Source organism: Bombus flavifrons, chromosome 2 (assembly GCF_040668555.2).
Source record: "Bombus flavifrons isolate JBK064 chromosome 2, iyBomFlav1_principal, whole genome shotgun sequence".
Taxonomy (NCBI): Eukaryota; Metazoa; Arthropoda; class Insecta; order Hymenoptera; family Apidae; genus Bombus; species Bombus flavifrons.
In genome coordinates, this window is record NC_138443.1 from 18,914,269 (window position 1) to 18,929,979 (window position 15,711).

Genomic DNA, 15,711 nt, shown 5'->3' on the forward strand with positions numbered 1-15,711 from the left:
ATAAGAATCCTATCATTTTGCTAATGAACGACCCGCTACGCAGCAGCGGACGAAAATAACGGACAGTTCCGTAAACAAACCATTTCTGTGTTTTATCGTACGAATTTGGTATTCGTTATAAGGTGTACGTACTCGGTGAAACCCGCTAATTAATTTGTTCGATGGATGTTGCTTCGCAGTTTAAATTCCCCATTTATAAATTCATCGTGTAACAGTTATTTCGGATTTTCTGTCTCTTCTACACGGACTAGCATTCTCCTTGGAATTTGATCCAACTTATTAGTTTCTGTTTGTTCGTTCGTGCTGAATCAAAGAACGAAGATATAAAGGATGCAAAAATTCGACGAAATGAAAGTGTGCAGTTATACGCGCAATACAGGAGAGGAAAATCGTTCGCGAAGAAACAAAAGACGTACTTTCTAGGTTCGTTGTATTTTCATAAAGCCCTTTTACTACGTTCGACAAATTTATAAAGCGAGATAACTTTGACATCGCCCTGACGATATACGAACGGGTAGAAGAATCTTCCAGCCATTCTGTCATTCCTTTAAAACGGTAGAAGCTTCAGTTTGCCACGACTTTCGGGTAAAGGTTAGCAATGTTGACATTGTAGTTTCACGAATATCATCTCATATATAGTGGATACCGGAATTTGCCGAGATCCAAGCTAGGTAACTGCTGACACGAGTGTATACACCCGGATGTATCATAGTTTTACATCCTAATCCGTAGGATAGAACACCAATCAGCGTCTGGCCTTCCATCAGCGGAGCACCTGGATCACCCTGCAAGCAGACGAGGGTTGACAGTTTCAGTGATTACTTGTAGCTCTGAGTTCTGTCTTTCTCGCGTACAATATCTATTTCTATTGGACAGAAATAGATGCAGCCGTTATCGTTTGACATTTATCGTTCGAAACTAAACTACTTTGTCAATTTATTTTTAGGTATCGAACGATTTTAAGTAAACGTTTATGTGTTTCAATGGGGGGGGGGGAATAATTATTTTGGAAAAGGTATTCGAATATGATAGAGATATATAAAAAAAGAAGAGTTTTTAAGATATATCGATAATAATAATTACAGAAGAAAACAAACAACCCAGTGAGAAGCGAAAGCGAACTTTGATTTCATTCGATTATTTAGATTTGGAGATGTGAATGTAATTCGTAACTTTTTTCTAACAACAATTGAAAATATCGTTCATACGTGTAATAGAATGCACTAAAAAATAAAATTATCGAGATTGAACAATCGTGGAAGAAGGAAGATAAAACGACTGATGTCAATAATGGCAGAAGGTTATTTCGAATTTTAAAATCTAGCATCGCCTCGTGCGTTGTACGTATATGTATACTATGCGTTATAGTACTCGCCAATAATCTCGTACGAAGAACGCGAAAATTGCCACTGAAGAACGGTTTGAAAATTTCGCTTAGTTTTGCTTCGTTTAAACGCGTTCGCATTCAAAAATTCGGCGCTCGAAATCTCCATCGCGTTTATCTGTTTTGAAAAGACGTGCAGCGTTACATAACTTTCGCGGGATTGTATTTCCAATAGAGAAATATTCATGCGAAAGGGACAAGGGAGGGATAAAAAAAAATGGAACAAAAATTGGAATCTATTGGCGATAGAAAACCAACCGAAAGATATGGATTTTTCTATCGCTCTGGCGAATTTTATTGTTATTACTATAACGATGGGGCGTGTAGGAATCTGCGCAGCTTTATGTCTATTTTCTATTATGCACGATGAATAATGTTCACTTTCTATTCAGCTGACCGTATTCAAACGTTGCTTATAAACCCGACGTATCTTTTGTGCATTGTATCGGCGAACCGTTAGCACGACGATTCAGTCAGAAATGGAACGCAATGTCAGATATTGGCGTTAATGATACCATCGATGGTGCCTATAATTAATTGGACTTGTTTGAGAATTTGCCAACGTTCTCCCCTTCGCAGAATGAAAAATAAGCAAGAAGATTCAAGAGTGAAGAAAGATTCTTAGTAATTATATTCGAATGTAAATCTGTAATATCGTAAAGGAGTTTGATTATAGATCGGTCGAAAATAGAAAAAACCGTGTACATCGTCCTTCTGTGGTTCGTTCACATTTAAGAGCGCCTATGTGACTAAAGTCACCTAGTTCTTGCAGAGGTATGAGAAAAACGATAAACAACGTTAGAGCAGAAGGACGTTTTCGGTTTTCAAGGAGGGGTGACCGAGGGGTCAGAGTATGCGAGTCGAAAAGTGAGTGTGTTGCGAGAATCAGAGTTGATCGAGACATCGAAGAGTAGAGTCGAGAGAGTTGATCGAGTTGTCAGTGTTGTAGAGTTGTTAGAGTTGCTACTGAGAGAGAGAGAGAGAGAGAGAGAGAGAGAGAGAGAGAGAGAGAGAGAGAGAGAGAGAGAGAGAGAGTTAGATTCGTTGTGACGAGAGTTGCCAAATAACTGCAAAGTTATTTGAGATAGATACGAGTATCGCATTTAGTTTCAGTTAAACAAACATCGTTTTCTGTTCTATTAATACTTGTATATTTAATTCACTATTAATAAATTGTAAGTAATCGGGGAAAAAATGTATATTTAATTTCCACGATACTACAAATCTATTCTGAACTTCTGCCAAATCTTAGAAATACGACGGTGTAGTTATCGAAGATACTTTCGGCTATGCGTATATTTGAAATCAAAGCCAAATGAAAATTATACCAGCTGTTCAGAAGTTATATCGATCACCTCCATAAATTAAAAGACAAGGATGAGAAATTATCGAAAGTTTAAATTTAATTGCAGGAATTGAACTAGAAATTATTCGCAAGCTCGCGAAAGAACAAGATTTCAACGATGTCGGGATATATGAAATTTTTATTTCTCACTCTAGATCTGATCTATCTTAAAGCATTCGCCCGTGTATGCAATTAAAATACTTTTCTCTCTTTAAAATACTCAAATCTAACTAACATTAGCTTTCTATTCTAAATTGCGCTTTTCCAACACACAAATCGCAAATGAACTTGCGACGAACCTATAATTATCTGAAATTCCTTGACCCAATGGATACCAAACGTTCGCCGTTCGTTTCGCCTGCTAATTACGGATCGCATAAATTTTCAACCTCGATGGTCCGGTTTATCCGGTCTTTTCGAATTCTGTCCACGTACGAATCGTTCGAATCTAGATCACTGGATTTATCTGCCCTACGTTATCTTTGCGTTCGACTCAAAGCCTTGAAATCAAATGCATCAGTTTGCTTGACAATTTGATTCGGTCACCGCGCCGCCTGAATTAATCGAACGTGTGTCTCGACTTGGCAAACGTTAAATTGATTGTTGGTTAATTGTAGAACCAAGTGTAAGCAGCCAGAGTACGTGGAGAACGATTATAATCGACTGAGACTGTAAGATTGTGTGGAAAAGCGGTGCAAACGTGTCGAAACTTTTTGAAACGCAAAATTAATTAATAAGTAAGCTGCGGATATTTATGTAAATTCATATTTTTATAAACACAACCAACGAAATAGAACCTATAGAGAAATTTATTTAAATATTTTAATTACTGTCTTAATTTGTATACTTAGATGCATTTTATGCGCTTTTACATGTTCAGATTTGGCAGGAAATGCAACAAGTACAAATGAAAATTTCTAATGAATCCGAATTCTAATGAAAAATCGCATCAATTAATAGAAACGCTATACGTAGGATCATTTGTTTAGAGAATTTCATTATGACCTATAAATTTTCGAGCAATTAATACGTTCGATAATTTCTTTAGATTGAATTTTATTCGCAGCTTTTATTAAAACAAACCTCGTCGCTTCTATGTATGCGCCTCTCTAAGCTTTTCAATTACACGATAATAACAAATTCAGTGATATAATCGTTATACTACCGATAACCATATGATTGAAACGTTCATGGAAATGTTGACTCGTTGAATTATTATCGCGAACGCGTTGTTAAGAGAAGTTTACAAAGGAAAACTCGAACGAATGTTCGTGTTAATAAACGATAAACAATGCCAATGGAATCCAAGAAATTTCAATAGCCATTGAATATTCAGAGGATAATGTGGTATTGGTGCATGAATCGGGCATTGTTGTTTCACGTATCATTGTTCGTCAAGAAGTACCGTTTCTAAAATTCCAGCTGCATTTTCATGGTAGTTCAACGAATGGACGATTCGATATAAATTTACGATCCTAGATATATGTGTCTGATTTATGTGATTGTCTTTTAAGGCTCATACTTTTCGAAGAAAATAGGTAAAAGAATTAGCTGGATACACACGTGGACCCTAAAAGATTTTACAGATGATTTTACAAGTTGTAGGTCACAAGTTACTAGTGCTGATAATGAAAAATCGAGGAAAGTTCAGAAACTTATCACGAAATATCCGAGAAATGAATTTCTGCTCTCGATTCTTTAACAGTACCTATATCAAAAAGAGAAGTAGAGTTTGCAGACGATGCGTAATTTGCATTTCAATGATCTTCCCAAACTCTCTTGCACTCCAAAACTATGAAACTATTCGAACTCCTTAACTCATTGTCAGAACTTCAAAAACTTGAAATATGCAATTCTCAACCCTGTACAGAATCCAGTGCTTCTTCGACGCTTCTGCCTCGCCTTCGTTTACAACGAACCATAGTAAAAATAACTCGACTTTGTTAAACGACTTTTCTTTGCCTAAGATGCTATCTTCGACGAACAATTAGCTCAACTTTCCCTAAAACATCCACTCGATCATTTATGCTGAACAATCAACCATCCTGTTCGATCCACTAATTGCACGGCAAACAATGACCACCAAAACAAAGTGATCCGTCTTCCTTACCGTCCAACCTGCCAAACCAACCTCCGGTGGCACATTTTTGGGGACTCGTGCTCTGTATTTCGGAAACGGTTGCGGCTAACATCACCGTGTCATGCAAGCAACATGTACGTAACACAGTGTCTCGCATAACTGGGTCAATCACTGTAGCTCGAAAACGGTAGAAAATAGAAAAAGTTTTCGTCAGGCAAAATTGTCTACGTTGGAAATGGTGGTGTTTCGAGGATTTTAGGCTCACCCCTATCTTTTTAAACGAAACTATCGATCTTTTTATACGATCGATGCGTTTTGTTATTCTCTATTGAAATGCTTAGCATTTCGTGAAAAACAAGGAAAGACATACTCTCGAGTTTTCTGCCATAAATACTACGAGATTAAAAGTCGAAAATATCTCTCACGCTGATCGGACTTTCGATCGAAGCGTCTTAATATCGTTTTATACGGAATACAAAATTTCGTCTGTCGGTGCAGAAAAACGATTTTTTAACTCGCTAATCTTCAAATCTTATTCACAGGGAATAAAAAGACGCGTCGATCGATTTACATATAAAAAGAAATTTAAAAATTAATCGACTTTCATAGAGAAACCCTTAATACGTTTTCGTAGAAAATAAGAAAACGCATCGATTGGTAGAAAAAAAGAACTGGTAGTTTCATTAAACAAGGTATAGGTGACCTCAAAATCTTTAAAGCTCCACACCTGTCCAAGTAGTCATATCGAGCAATGTATCATTCGAAATCATTTAACTTTGCCTAATGAAATTGTTCCCCATCTTCTGTCCTACCAAAGCTATAATCTATTCAAGTAGCATGGGATATCCTGTATAACTACGTATACAGGTAAAGTGGTGCAGCGTATCAGTACCACACAGAGGGAAGCGTCGAGTGGCATCGCATACGACGAGGTCGAGGAATCTCCTTAGCAAGACCCTTCAGGGCGCTTAACTGCCGCAGGGATGTCGCGGCTCGCGAATCCACGCATCTCTCCCTTTCCTCTGTCTATGATCTCAGTTTCCAAGCGCTTTCTGCCCCTTGGATCTGCTTCTAGGCCACGTTCTCTGATCTCCATCTTACCTGACACGTCTCTACCCCGTGGGTCATGTTACCAGCGCAGAGCATCGTCTGGAACACTGGCTCGTAACAGGGCATCGTCGAGCTGCAGGTACTCTGATTCACGAGCGGTACAGCTGTCACCGTGAGCCGGGATTCCACCGGACCAGCCTGAAAATCGTTGATCGATCAAACAGATCACATGGTGCTTCAGGATAGCTAAGACAATGGCTTGACTGGATAGAGCGTAGTGTGTACGATCGTTGATGTGCGTGGATCAGGATATCGATTGTCGTATGAGAAGATCGATACGTGCAGCTTTATTCGGATTAATCAAGCGACTGAATTGCAACGAGCCAACGTCACGCAAGGCGACGAAAACGCAATTCGATCAATTTGACCAATCCGAACGAAGCTCGTGCTAAGAACGACGCTTTGTTTGTGGGCAGTTTTTCGAAAATCTGAGAAGGTTAATTTGAACATGGAAAAATAAAAAGTGGAAGAGAGAAGCTTCGATTTAATTCATTGACTATCTTTAAATGTCTCTTTGAACGTTTTCGAGCGAAGAATTTTCATGAAACGAATATCGTGTTGTTACGGTAGGATAAAAATCGTTTGATCCATTGCTTTTGAAAATATCGCGAAATATCGTTCGCGCAATTTTGCCCGGGCGTTAACGAAATTGAAATGCGCGTTGTTGCTTGTTTCTTTATTCGGCAATTGAAAATTGGCCATCATAAAAGGTGTATACATTTGTTTTTTTCCGCGTTCGCCAGATATCGTATCAGGACAAAAATGGAATCAGATATCGGGATGAAAGTGAATATTTAGTGAACGAGTTTGCGTTTTAATGATCGCACGATGACACGGAAAGATAATCAGCGCCAAGCATAAAACGAATGTTCGTTTGCTACGATTTTCCAGCGCGATACAATGTTAAAAACACGGCACATTTTCATCGTATTTTACCGTGTTATCGGTAGAAATATTTTTGCCAATTTATATCCGATTGTTGAATATAAGAATCACGTGGCACAGCAACGTTTCACGATACATCAAAATTTATAAAATTAGAAACATAGATAAACGATTAACGAACGGTGTCGACACGTTTTACCAAACTTTATTGACAGCGCGAAAGTTTTATTTTATTAATAACATCAGAAACACCACCTACCAGAGTGTGCCTCCAGCCTGTCACGTAACACGTCGTTCCATCATCGAGCTTGTAGTCTTTCTTTTCCGGAAGTCCTATTGGCAACAATTTCTCGCCGAATTGTACGGGAATTCTCAGCTGTGCTCCAGAAAAATACGACATAATTAAATATTTATCTCCAAACGTTTTCTCAATACCATTTTATTTGATACGATGTTTCCCTCATAAGGATAGGATTTGTAAATATTTTTTGAAAAACTTATTTTTCACTTTTCAACGATATTCTCGGAAATTAACATCGTGAACGTCATTGGCACGTTTCGTCTTCAACTTTCCACTAATGCATCATCGCCAGACGTTTATTGAATTTTTCGCGCCTACGTCGAACCGTTCGTTTTCGAGTTTCTGCCACAACAGCTAAATATTTCTATACCATTATCCATTTGCAGAAGAGACAGGAGATATTGGATTTAAAATCGTTGAAAGAGAACAAAGTAAAAGTATTTCGACGATATCACGGAAAATTAGTTTTCTATAAATTTTCTATTGTTTTGTATCATATAGAAGATCGATAGTTTACCGCACTTAAAGATAAGTGAAATCTTCACAAGGCGGGTACAATTTTAGTGGTTTAAGAAAATCTTCAAAAATGGGAAAATACGTTTGGTAAGAGCACAGCGGTATTAAAAGGTTAAAACAAGTATATCGTTTGACTTCAAAATTCTGCCAAAATGTTTAGCTTTCGTTCGACAAAAATCGCCATAACAAGTCAAATTGTTCATACCTTGATAAGCGCGATATCATTGAGCAGCACGTACTTATCAAAATCTTCGTGTACGACGATGTTGGCCACTTCCAATTCGTCTCCTTCGACAAAAAGCATGGACGAACGTACTCGTACAGTCATCGTAGCCGGGTTCGAACTGTAAGCAATTACGTTCCGTTATTCGTTGGCTGGTTCGCGCTGATACGCAATTTCTATAAAACCGCGTGGAATTTCGTGCACGATACTCACCCAAAAACGCAGGACGCCACAGTCATCACCCATGATTCGTGCACTAACGCTCCGCTACAAACATGTTTCCCGTATGTCTCGATGGACACCTGTATCGCACGAGCAATCACCAAACGAAACATCGTAATAGCGTATTTTCTATTCGAGACTATTGTACGTAGAATCGCAAAATTGAATCAATGTACTTAAATCACCATTTGTAAGTATTTGCACGCGTGATGCAATTTGATCGAAAAACGTATATTTTTCTAGAGGTAGTGAAAGAACTTCTCTTTGTTGTTAATTCTTTGCTTTTTGTCATAGTTGCGATCAAACGTTCTTCTAAATCAAAACTCAAACAAACAGTGTCTACATCGCTCTAACTTCGTGCTTAACTATAGTTGACAAATAAAACATATTAGAATAAATTACTCGGTTTGTACATATATGTACAACCACACTACTGAAACGGCTGAAGCGTGAATACATACTAAATGAGCGTTGAACCGAGTTCTTTTAATCTTATCGTCTTAACTATGCACAAATGTTGGCAATCTTCAAACGTTACGATCAATATTTTGACTTACATGATAAGGATACTCTGTGATGTTGGCATACTTGAAGTTATCGGACGCAAGAACTGCACAGAAAATAGAAAATATTTTGTCTGTTAATTCGACACTATTAACACTCGACTGCTATCATTCACTCGTAGATAATTCATTACAGTTAAGACGCAGTTTACACGCAAATTAAATCAGTTAATTTTAAAGTACATCCTTCTAATTTATATGATAACAATCATTAATATGATTAAAAATTAAACTTTAAGTAATTAAAAATTACTTAAAATTAAACAACTTGATACAAATTTATATGATACAAACGTGATACAAACGTGATACAAATGTAGATAAATGTAAGTAATAAACAAAAATGTATTTGTGATACTCAAGAGTATGGATGTTTATCCACTTGTGGAAAATTTCGAGGCGTATAAATTTAACGAGACACAGAAAACAAGAAAAATTAAGTACTCGATATCTCTATTTAGATTTAATTGCTTCGTGTTCGCAATTAGCGTTTTTCTGACCCAAGCGTATTGGTCTAGAGTTAACGAAACTTACCATTTCCAAAAAGGATACAAAATAAGATCAGAATTTTTGTAACCATTTTAACACCGATCGATGAGAAGCAACGAGTAACTGGTTGAGTTGTAGAAGCTATGACCAGGTTAAAAGTTGTCGATACTCGTATGGGGCCAAATATTCCGTTGATATCGCGACGTTATCGATCATTATCCGATGTCCAAGTTCGTCGTCGTTGGAACTTCAAAGGAATCCATTTCACGTAGCCCGATAAATTCGGCGGAAAAAAATGAAACGTTCACAGATTCCTGGTAAAACGGAGTTTCATCGACGCATTCGACCATTCGAGTGAGATCGCGATTAGCGATATCGTATCGAGTCTCGACTCGAGATAATGGAACAATCGTGTCAAGATTAGTCACATATCCAATTTGGAGCAATTTGCAACTAATCGATCGGACGTACTTGATAAAACGTATTTCTTGTATTCATCGCGTGTGTACTTTGTGAGCTTTCGAGTGTCCGACCGCTCACGTTTTATATTGTTTTATCTGTGTCTACCTTCAATAAAAGCTTTCAACGCATTTTCTTATCGAAAGGTTCGATCGAACGAAATGAAACGTCGAAGACCGCCGTCTGTTAGAAATAGTACGTTAAATAAAATATATTATCTCGCGACACTCTTCTTCCTCCAGATTTTCATAATTATAGGAATCGCTAATTTTTCGTAATACGTAGATCTCGAATGAAACTTTATACGATGAATAGACTGGAGATTTTCATGCATTCGCGAGAAATGCGAAAGTGCGTAAATGCGTATGATGCGCGTGATAAAAAAAAAAATGTAGAAATACCTAAAGTAAAGTAATCATCGCAATATTTAGATAATAAATTTCTAATAAAATTTTATAGAATAACTTCAGACGATAGAAAAGTAAACTAGATTAAAAGTTATTAGAAACGAATATCGCGTAATAGAGAGAGAAAAGGAGGGATGAAAGACATTTCAAAGAATTTCAACGCTAGTGCAGATCACGGTAACAGTTATCTTGATCGAACTGTCCAACTGGATAAACTATCGGAGAAAGTTCGCGGTACTCTGGGGATCAAAGGTAGCCAAACGTAAAAAGCATTTCGCGGTTAAGCAAACTATTTCATCCGTCAATCTGTCGTCGAACGTCAATATTGTATTCTCCCTTTGTGAAGCGATTGCTGTCGCTCTGTTTTACAATTATAACGGAATAACTAAAGCAAAAGTACGTTCGTACAGTCCGTTGCTATTTCCTTTTCCAAGTTGTTATAATACGAATAATATGGCAGAATATCGGAAAGAAAAATATATCTTGCAGAAAATGACATATTAGGTTCGAATAAAATTTGCGAACAAGTGCTTCTTTCCTATTACAAGCTGCGATAAAAGATCCAAGTTATAAAGGAAACGATTAATCGTTCGACTTTTGCGTTCGTGCCTGATAGTGATCTAATTGCAAGAACTAACGAACTAGTTTCAATATTATTTCTTTAAAAACTTATTATCGATGGTATTGCGCGATAGCGTTAGTCTATTGTCGATAGCGCTACTCTTGCTTTTGGTTAATTTTCAAACGAAAAATTACCAGCCTTGAGTTGCACGAACCAACGTTGAACTTTCTTAACGCTTACACAACCTTCCTCAAACGCTAAGTTTACGTAATCGGTAACGTATAATTCCTTACAAATTGATAAGTATCAACTGTCTGTAGTCGCTGACGTTCGATGCATGTGTATTATTGCAAAGTGTTTCTTCTTCCATGTAGCTGCTAACCACCAACCGTTGGATAAAATTTAATACGTAGTGTTCTAAAAAGAACACATTTTATACGAATCAATCAGAAAATTCACCTCAAGAGAACACATTCCATTACCATTTTGTATGCGTATAGCTCACATACATATTAAACTGCTATTTTGAACATTAAATCGATCACTCTTATTTTTATAATGATTTATATTATATTTACGCAATAACGTTTACAGAAAAATATTTATCAAAAATATAATACATTCCCTTCTTAAGATATTAATAATATTTTAGGAATATTATTATAGCTACATAGTTGTATCACTATAGTATTTTATCGACTACATTGTATTTTAATTACAATTTAAGGATAATTATTTTTTAAACTCCACTGTGGGTCTTGATCCAGGACCGTAGATTAGCAACGTTCGTGTAAACACCAGGATATTTGGGTTTGGCGCACCCATAGCCCCAGGACACGAGCCCATACAGGAATCCATCAGCCGTCAAAGGTCCACCAGAGTCACCTTGGCAGGCATCCTTTCCACCTGAGGTGTAACCGGCGCATATCATTCTATCGGTGATCGTGTTCATGTACCTGTAAGCATCTGCACACTCTGATTTGTTCACTATCGGAACCGATACTCTCATCAACTGTGGAGAAGTCGATCCGCCTTCCTGTAACCATTCAGGAATTAATTTTCATTTATTTTATGCGAGGAAGATGAATTTTGAGCGATTAACTTTTATTAATTTTATATGAAAAATAGTATAGATACTGTAAGTTTGGAGAAATACTGGTTAATATATCTAATAATTATTGCTTCTCGATATGAAATTTAAGTTGATATTTATAATATACAGGGTGGTTAGTAACTGGTGGTACAAGCGGAAAGGGGGTGATTCTACGCGATAAAGTTAAAAAAAAATTTTTATTCTATATTTTCGACTTCTTTCTTCGCATAGAATCACCCCCTTTCCGCTTCACCACCAGTTACCAACCACCCTGTATATAAATATACAGTTCTTCAATAACTTTATCATTTTTATATTTACAAAATATTGTAAACAAAGGTTTCGTTACGATTCAACTATTGCGTTTATCACAGTCCTATAAATTTCTTTTTACAAAGTTCCTCGATTAGGGTATTAAGAAATCTTTTAAAAAAGTAAGACAAGAGCTTGTTTTAAAGAGTAACAGTTAGTTGGACGTACATTAAACAACAAATGATTTTTTAGATAAATAGTTTACTCTCGTTTGAAAGTTAAATGGTCGACCCACATACCCTAAGCGCACCCCATCCAGTCACGTTCACCATCTTATTAGGCAAAAGTTCCGTGTTTGCCGGTTCTATAGGTTGCACATTCGGACCAAACTTGACCGTGCCATTAATCTGAATCACAATTTTTATCGCATTAAGTTCAACAGTTCTTTGCTACCAAATTAAAATGATCGATAATATGAAAAAATTGTATTGAAACTAATCTAAAAAAAAAAAATCACAATCAGTAGGTGATATCAAGATTTTTACACGCCAAAGTATTACAATTAATTACTATACAATATAATATGTTATTGAAACGATTCTCTTCATTTAATTACAAACAAGTATTTCTGATTATCACATAACAGCGATACTAATCGCAGTTAATCAACAAACTGCAAATATATTCGACGCTTCATTCGAAATCCGTAGCGATAATTAAAATAAATATTTCATTCTCGGTAGATAATATTTTAGTCGCTATCATTTTCATTCTATTATTGCTTTTCTCTGTTTCCTTATATCCTTCTACAGCATTGGTACAGTGTCATGTACATCTCGTATGTAATAACAAGAGCATTAAGTTTTATGCGTATTTTTTTAATTTAACGCGAGTTTTATGAGTCGAAAAACGACACGAAGAAAAATCGTATTGACGATATTTTGTCAACCGAGCGTCTTTCGTACGTTAGTATACGTTTACTCGATAAATATTGAAAATTCAAATTCATTTATTTCACATACATACGTATACATCGGATATTTTATATACATATACGTGTGATACTTTACATAAACGCATACATGTGATGTTTTACTTTTGGCGATTTTTGTATGGAAAATTCAGAATCGGCATCTTTCGCCCAATTACCCTGTCATAATCGTTTTATAATATGCAATATTTTTTCTACGTACCTCTAAAAGGGCGACATCAAAATCGATGGTTCGCGGATTGTACCTAGGGTGTCGAATGATATTTTTTATTCCATAAGGAGTGCCCCAGTCTTTGTGACTGCTACCAACTCGTATAGTATATTGGCTCGGAGATGATCTGTAATCGATAGAGGGTCAAAATACCAACAAGTCCGGATTTCCTTCGTACACGATGTACATACAACGAAATGCACTTTGTTTGCTTTCCAAAATATGCGTATGGTGTTTAACGACCTTATTGTTATTGCATAATGGCCGGCAATCGGAATGGAATGCGAGCCACAAAGCCGATTTAATATCACGATAGCTTTAATAATTATTATCGTAATGAGCCAGTGAACATTCCGATGCGCGAAAATACCCGGATCATCCGTATGATCGTATCATGGTACTTCATCCCGGTGTTCGCCGGATTCGATTATTCAAAATGGCAAAGTAAAAGTAACATCGACTCGTTGACAAGTATAATATGGCGTCGTTACAACGAAATCGTGACGTTGCCGTGTAGTTGAAGAATTTGAACGACCATCCTGTAATTCTTTTCTTCGTGTTACAGATTAAAGCGCGGAAAAAATCTTTAATTTTACTAGAAGAATATTCGTTCCCAATGTAATTGGTTATTATTTTCTAACTTTTACTTGGTAAATGGTATATATTGGTGGAAACATAGAAACCGAGAGGTCACATAATTGAACTTTAGACAACTGTGTCGGAAGTGGTCGAGTTCGACAAATTCAAGTTAGCGTATTCACGATAAACGAACAAAATGATTTGAGAATTCTAAAAATAAAGATAGAAAATATTATAATTTACTTTCAACGGAACACGATCTTAGTTGCAAGCATTCCTGCAACACCCTGTATCAATAGAATGTATATAAATTGAATTTTATGGAAAAAATCCCTAGCTAAATTCTTCCTACGATAAACCGGTTTCCTGTTAATTAATTTTAGCATTTCGTCCGCAAAATATCGATTTAATGGATAAGCCAAGAGATTAACGCGCGAAGGATAAATTCAATTAAAGTTCGTTGAACGCAATCAAAGTCGAGATTACTACGTTTTGGTCCGGAAGATTCATACGCCACCAATGTGAAGTAGACGTTTATTCACGGTTGCTTAACGCACGCATTACTGTTAACTTTATGTATTTGTGTTATTACCCCACGCAATGAGCTGCAGTGATGGCCCAATTACTACTGATGATCGAGCCACCGCAAATGTGTCCGCTAGTTTGCAAACTCAGTTGATGCGGATGTTGACCTATGTCGACCTGGCTTCCTCCAATGATTCGAGGGTCCGGAAACAGAGAGAGCGGCTTCAGCACAGAGCCTGTGGCATTAAATTAGAGAAAATGAAGTAAGGAGATTCATTAGAGAAAAACACGATAGATTGGTAGCGATATTTGTTATTCTTTTGATTGTAATACCACTTGATGATTACGAGAGAAGGATTTTAATACGACATGATGAAAACAACCCGTTATGGATCTAAACACACTAGTCTTTTAAAAGTAGCTTAGTTCAAACTTAAAAATAGCGATAGTTGACTGTTGCGAGAAGCATTTTTTTTTTTTTTTTTTGAAAGAACATTTTTAAGATGTTTAAAGGAATGAAAAAAAACACATGCACACCCCTTTCTATTTCACCCTCGCATTGACATATCACATGAAGCGATCGTATCTACTTACACAATGCGAATCAGAAAAGGAACTTATTTGGAACATTCTATAAAGTGTACGACGAAAGCAGTTGTAAGATTTCAATTCGATTTTTCCATCGAGCCGCAGCAATGGATTACAGGCACTTTAACAGGACTGTTGCGAGAAGCTTTTTGAAAGAACACATTTTTAAAATGTTTGAAGGAATGAAAAAAGAAATACATGCACACCCCTTTCTATTTCACCCTCGCATTGACATATCACATGCAGCAATCGTATCTAATTACACAAAGCAGTTGTAAGATTTCAATTCGATTTTTCCATCCATTTTTCCGCTTATCATATTTAATTACTCTATGAAAACCAACAAATTATTTATTTCTTATAGTCTATAAAGCATATAGTAAAGGCAGCTTCAAAATTTCGATTCGATTATTACTCCTGTCTATTTTACTTTCATACGTTACAATGTAATTACACAGCGTGAAAAGCAGGAAAGAAATGATACGTTTGTAACGCGTAGCGATCGTATAAGAGAATTAAAGGGCGGTGGAAATCCCTTTGCTCGCACTCACCGAGGCACCCGACGATGAAAGCAGCGAGTAAAACGATTCGCAGCATCTTAGAACAATATGAAGATTGCGCGTAGCGAACAGCTTTTATACGGAAAACTTGCTACACTGATTCAGCGAAAAATCTTTATCTGAAGACAATGTACCGTGTTTCGTCCAAGTAGCACATGGTGCAGGCATTCGTAATGTCGCGAGGGATGAGCGGGGATAGAAAGCATAGGGGACAAGGGGGATGACGGATCGCGTAGGAGAAGAATAGCTGTGCCTTTTCGTAAACGCGATTGCAACGATATCACGAGATAAGAGTCGCGTCGTAGTATGCGAGAGGCGCGATAGGATTTTGAATAAGCGCACACTTCGCCCGATAAGGAATCTTCA

General features: G+C 36.9%; 2 protein-coding genes across 3 annotated transcripts; both read right to left on the reverse strand.

Annotated features, from left to right (window-relative positions):
• Positions 1-429: 429 nt before the first annotated feature.
• LOC138189738 (trypsin-4-like) lies at positions 430-9,458 on the reverse strand. 2 transcript variants are annotated; one of them, XM_069131871.1, is made up of 7 exons: positions 9,164-9,458; positions 8,624-8,676; positions 8,058-8,146; positions 7,827-7,965; positions 7,064-7,180; positions 5,911-6,057; positions 430-785 (listed from the first exon to the last, which is right to left on the reverse strand). In XM_069131871.1, exons 1-7 carry the CDS (start codon positions 9,207-9,209, stop codon positions 630-632), a joined length of 747 nt encoding a protein of 248 aa, XP_068987972.1. In that variant the 5' UTR covers positions 9,210-9,458; the 3' UTR covers positions 430-629. The 2 variants fall into 2 exon arrangements, with proteins under 2 accessions (XP_068987972.1, XP_068987973.1); XM_069131872.1 differs by lacking the exons at positions 8,624-8,676; positions 9,164-9,458 and adding an exon at positions 8,252-8,326.
• A 1,687-nt stretch (positions 9,459-11,145) lies between these two features.
• LOC138189577 (trypsin-2-like) lies at positions 11,146-15,452 on the reverse strand. Its single transcript, XM_069131606.1, has 5 exons — positions 15,337-15,452; positions 14,265-14,433; positions 13,085-13,220; positions 12,191-12,298; positions 11,146-11,582 (listed from the first exon to the last, which is right to left on the reverse strand). The coding sequence occupies exons 1-5, from the start codon at positions 15,380-15,382 to the stop codon at positions 11,286-11,288; spliced, it is 756 nt and encodes a 251-aa protein (XP_068987707.1). The 5' UTR covers positions 15,383-15,452; the 3' UTR covers positions 11,146-11,285.
• Positions 15,453-15,711: the final 259 nt, after the last annotated feature.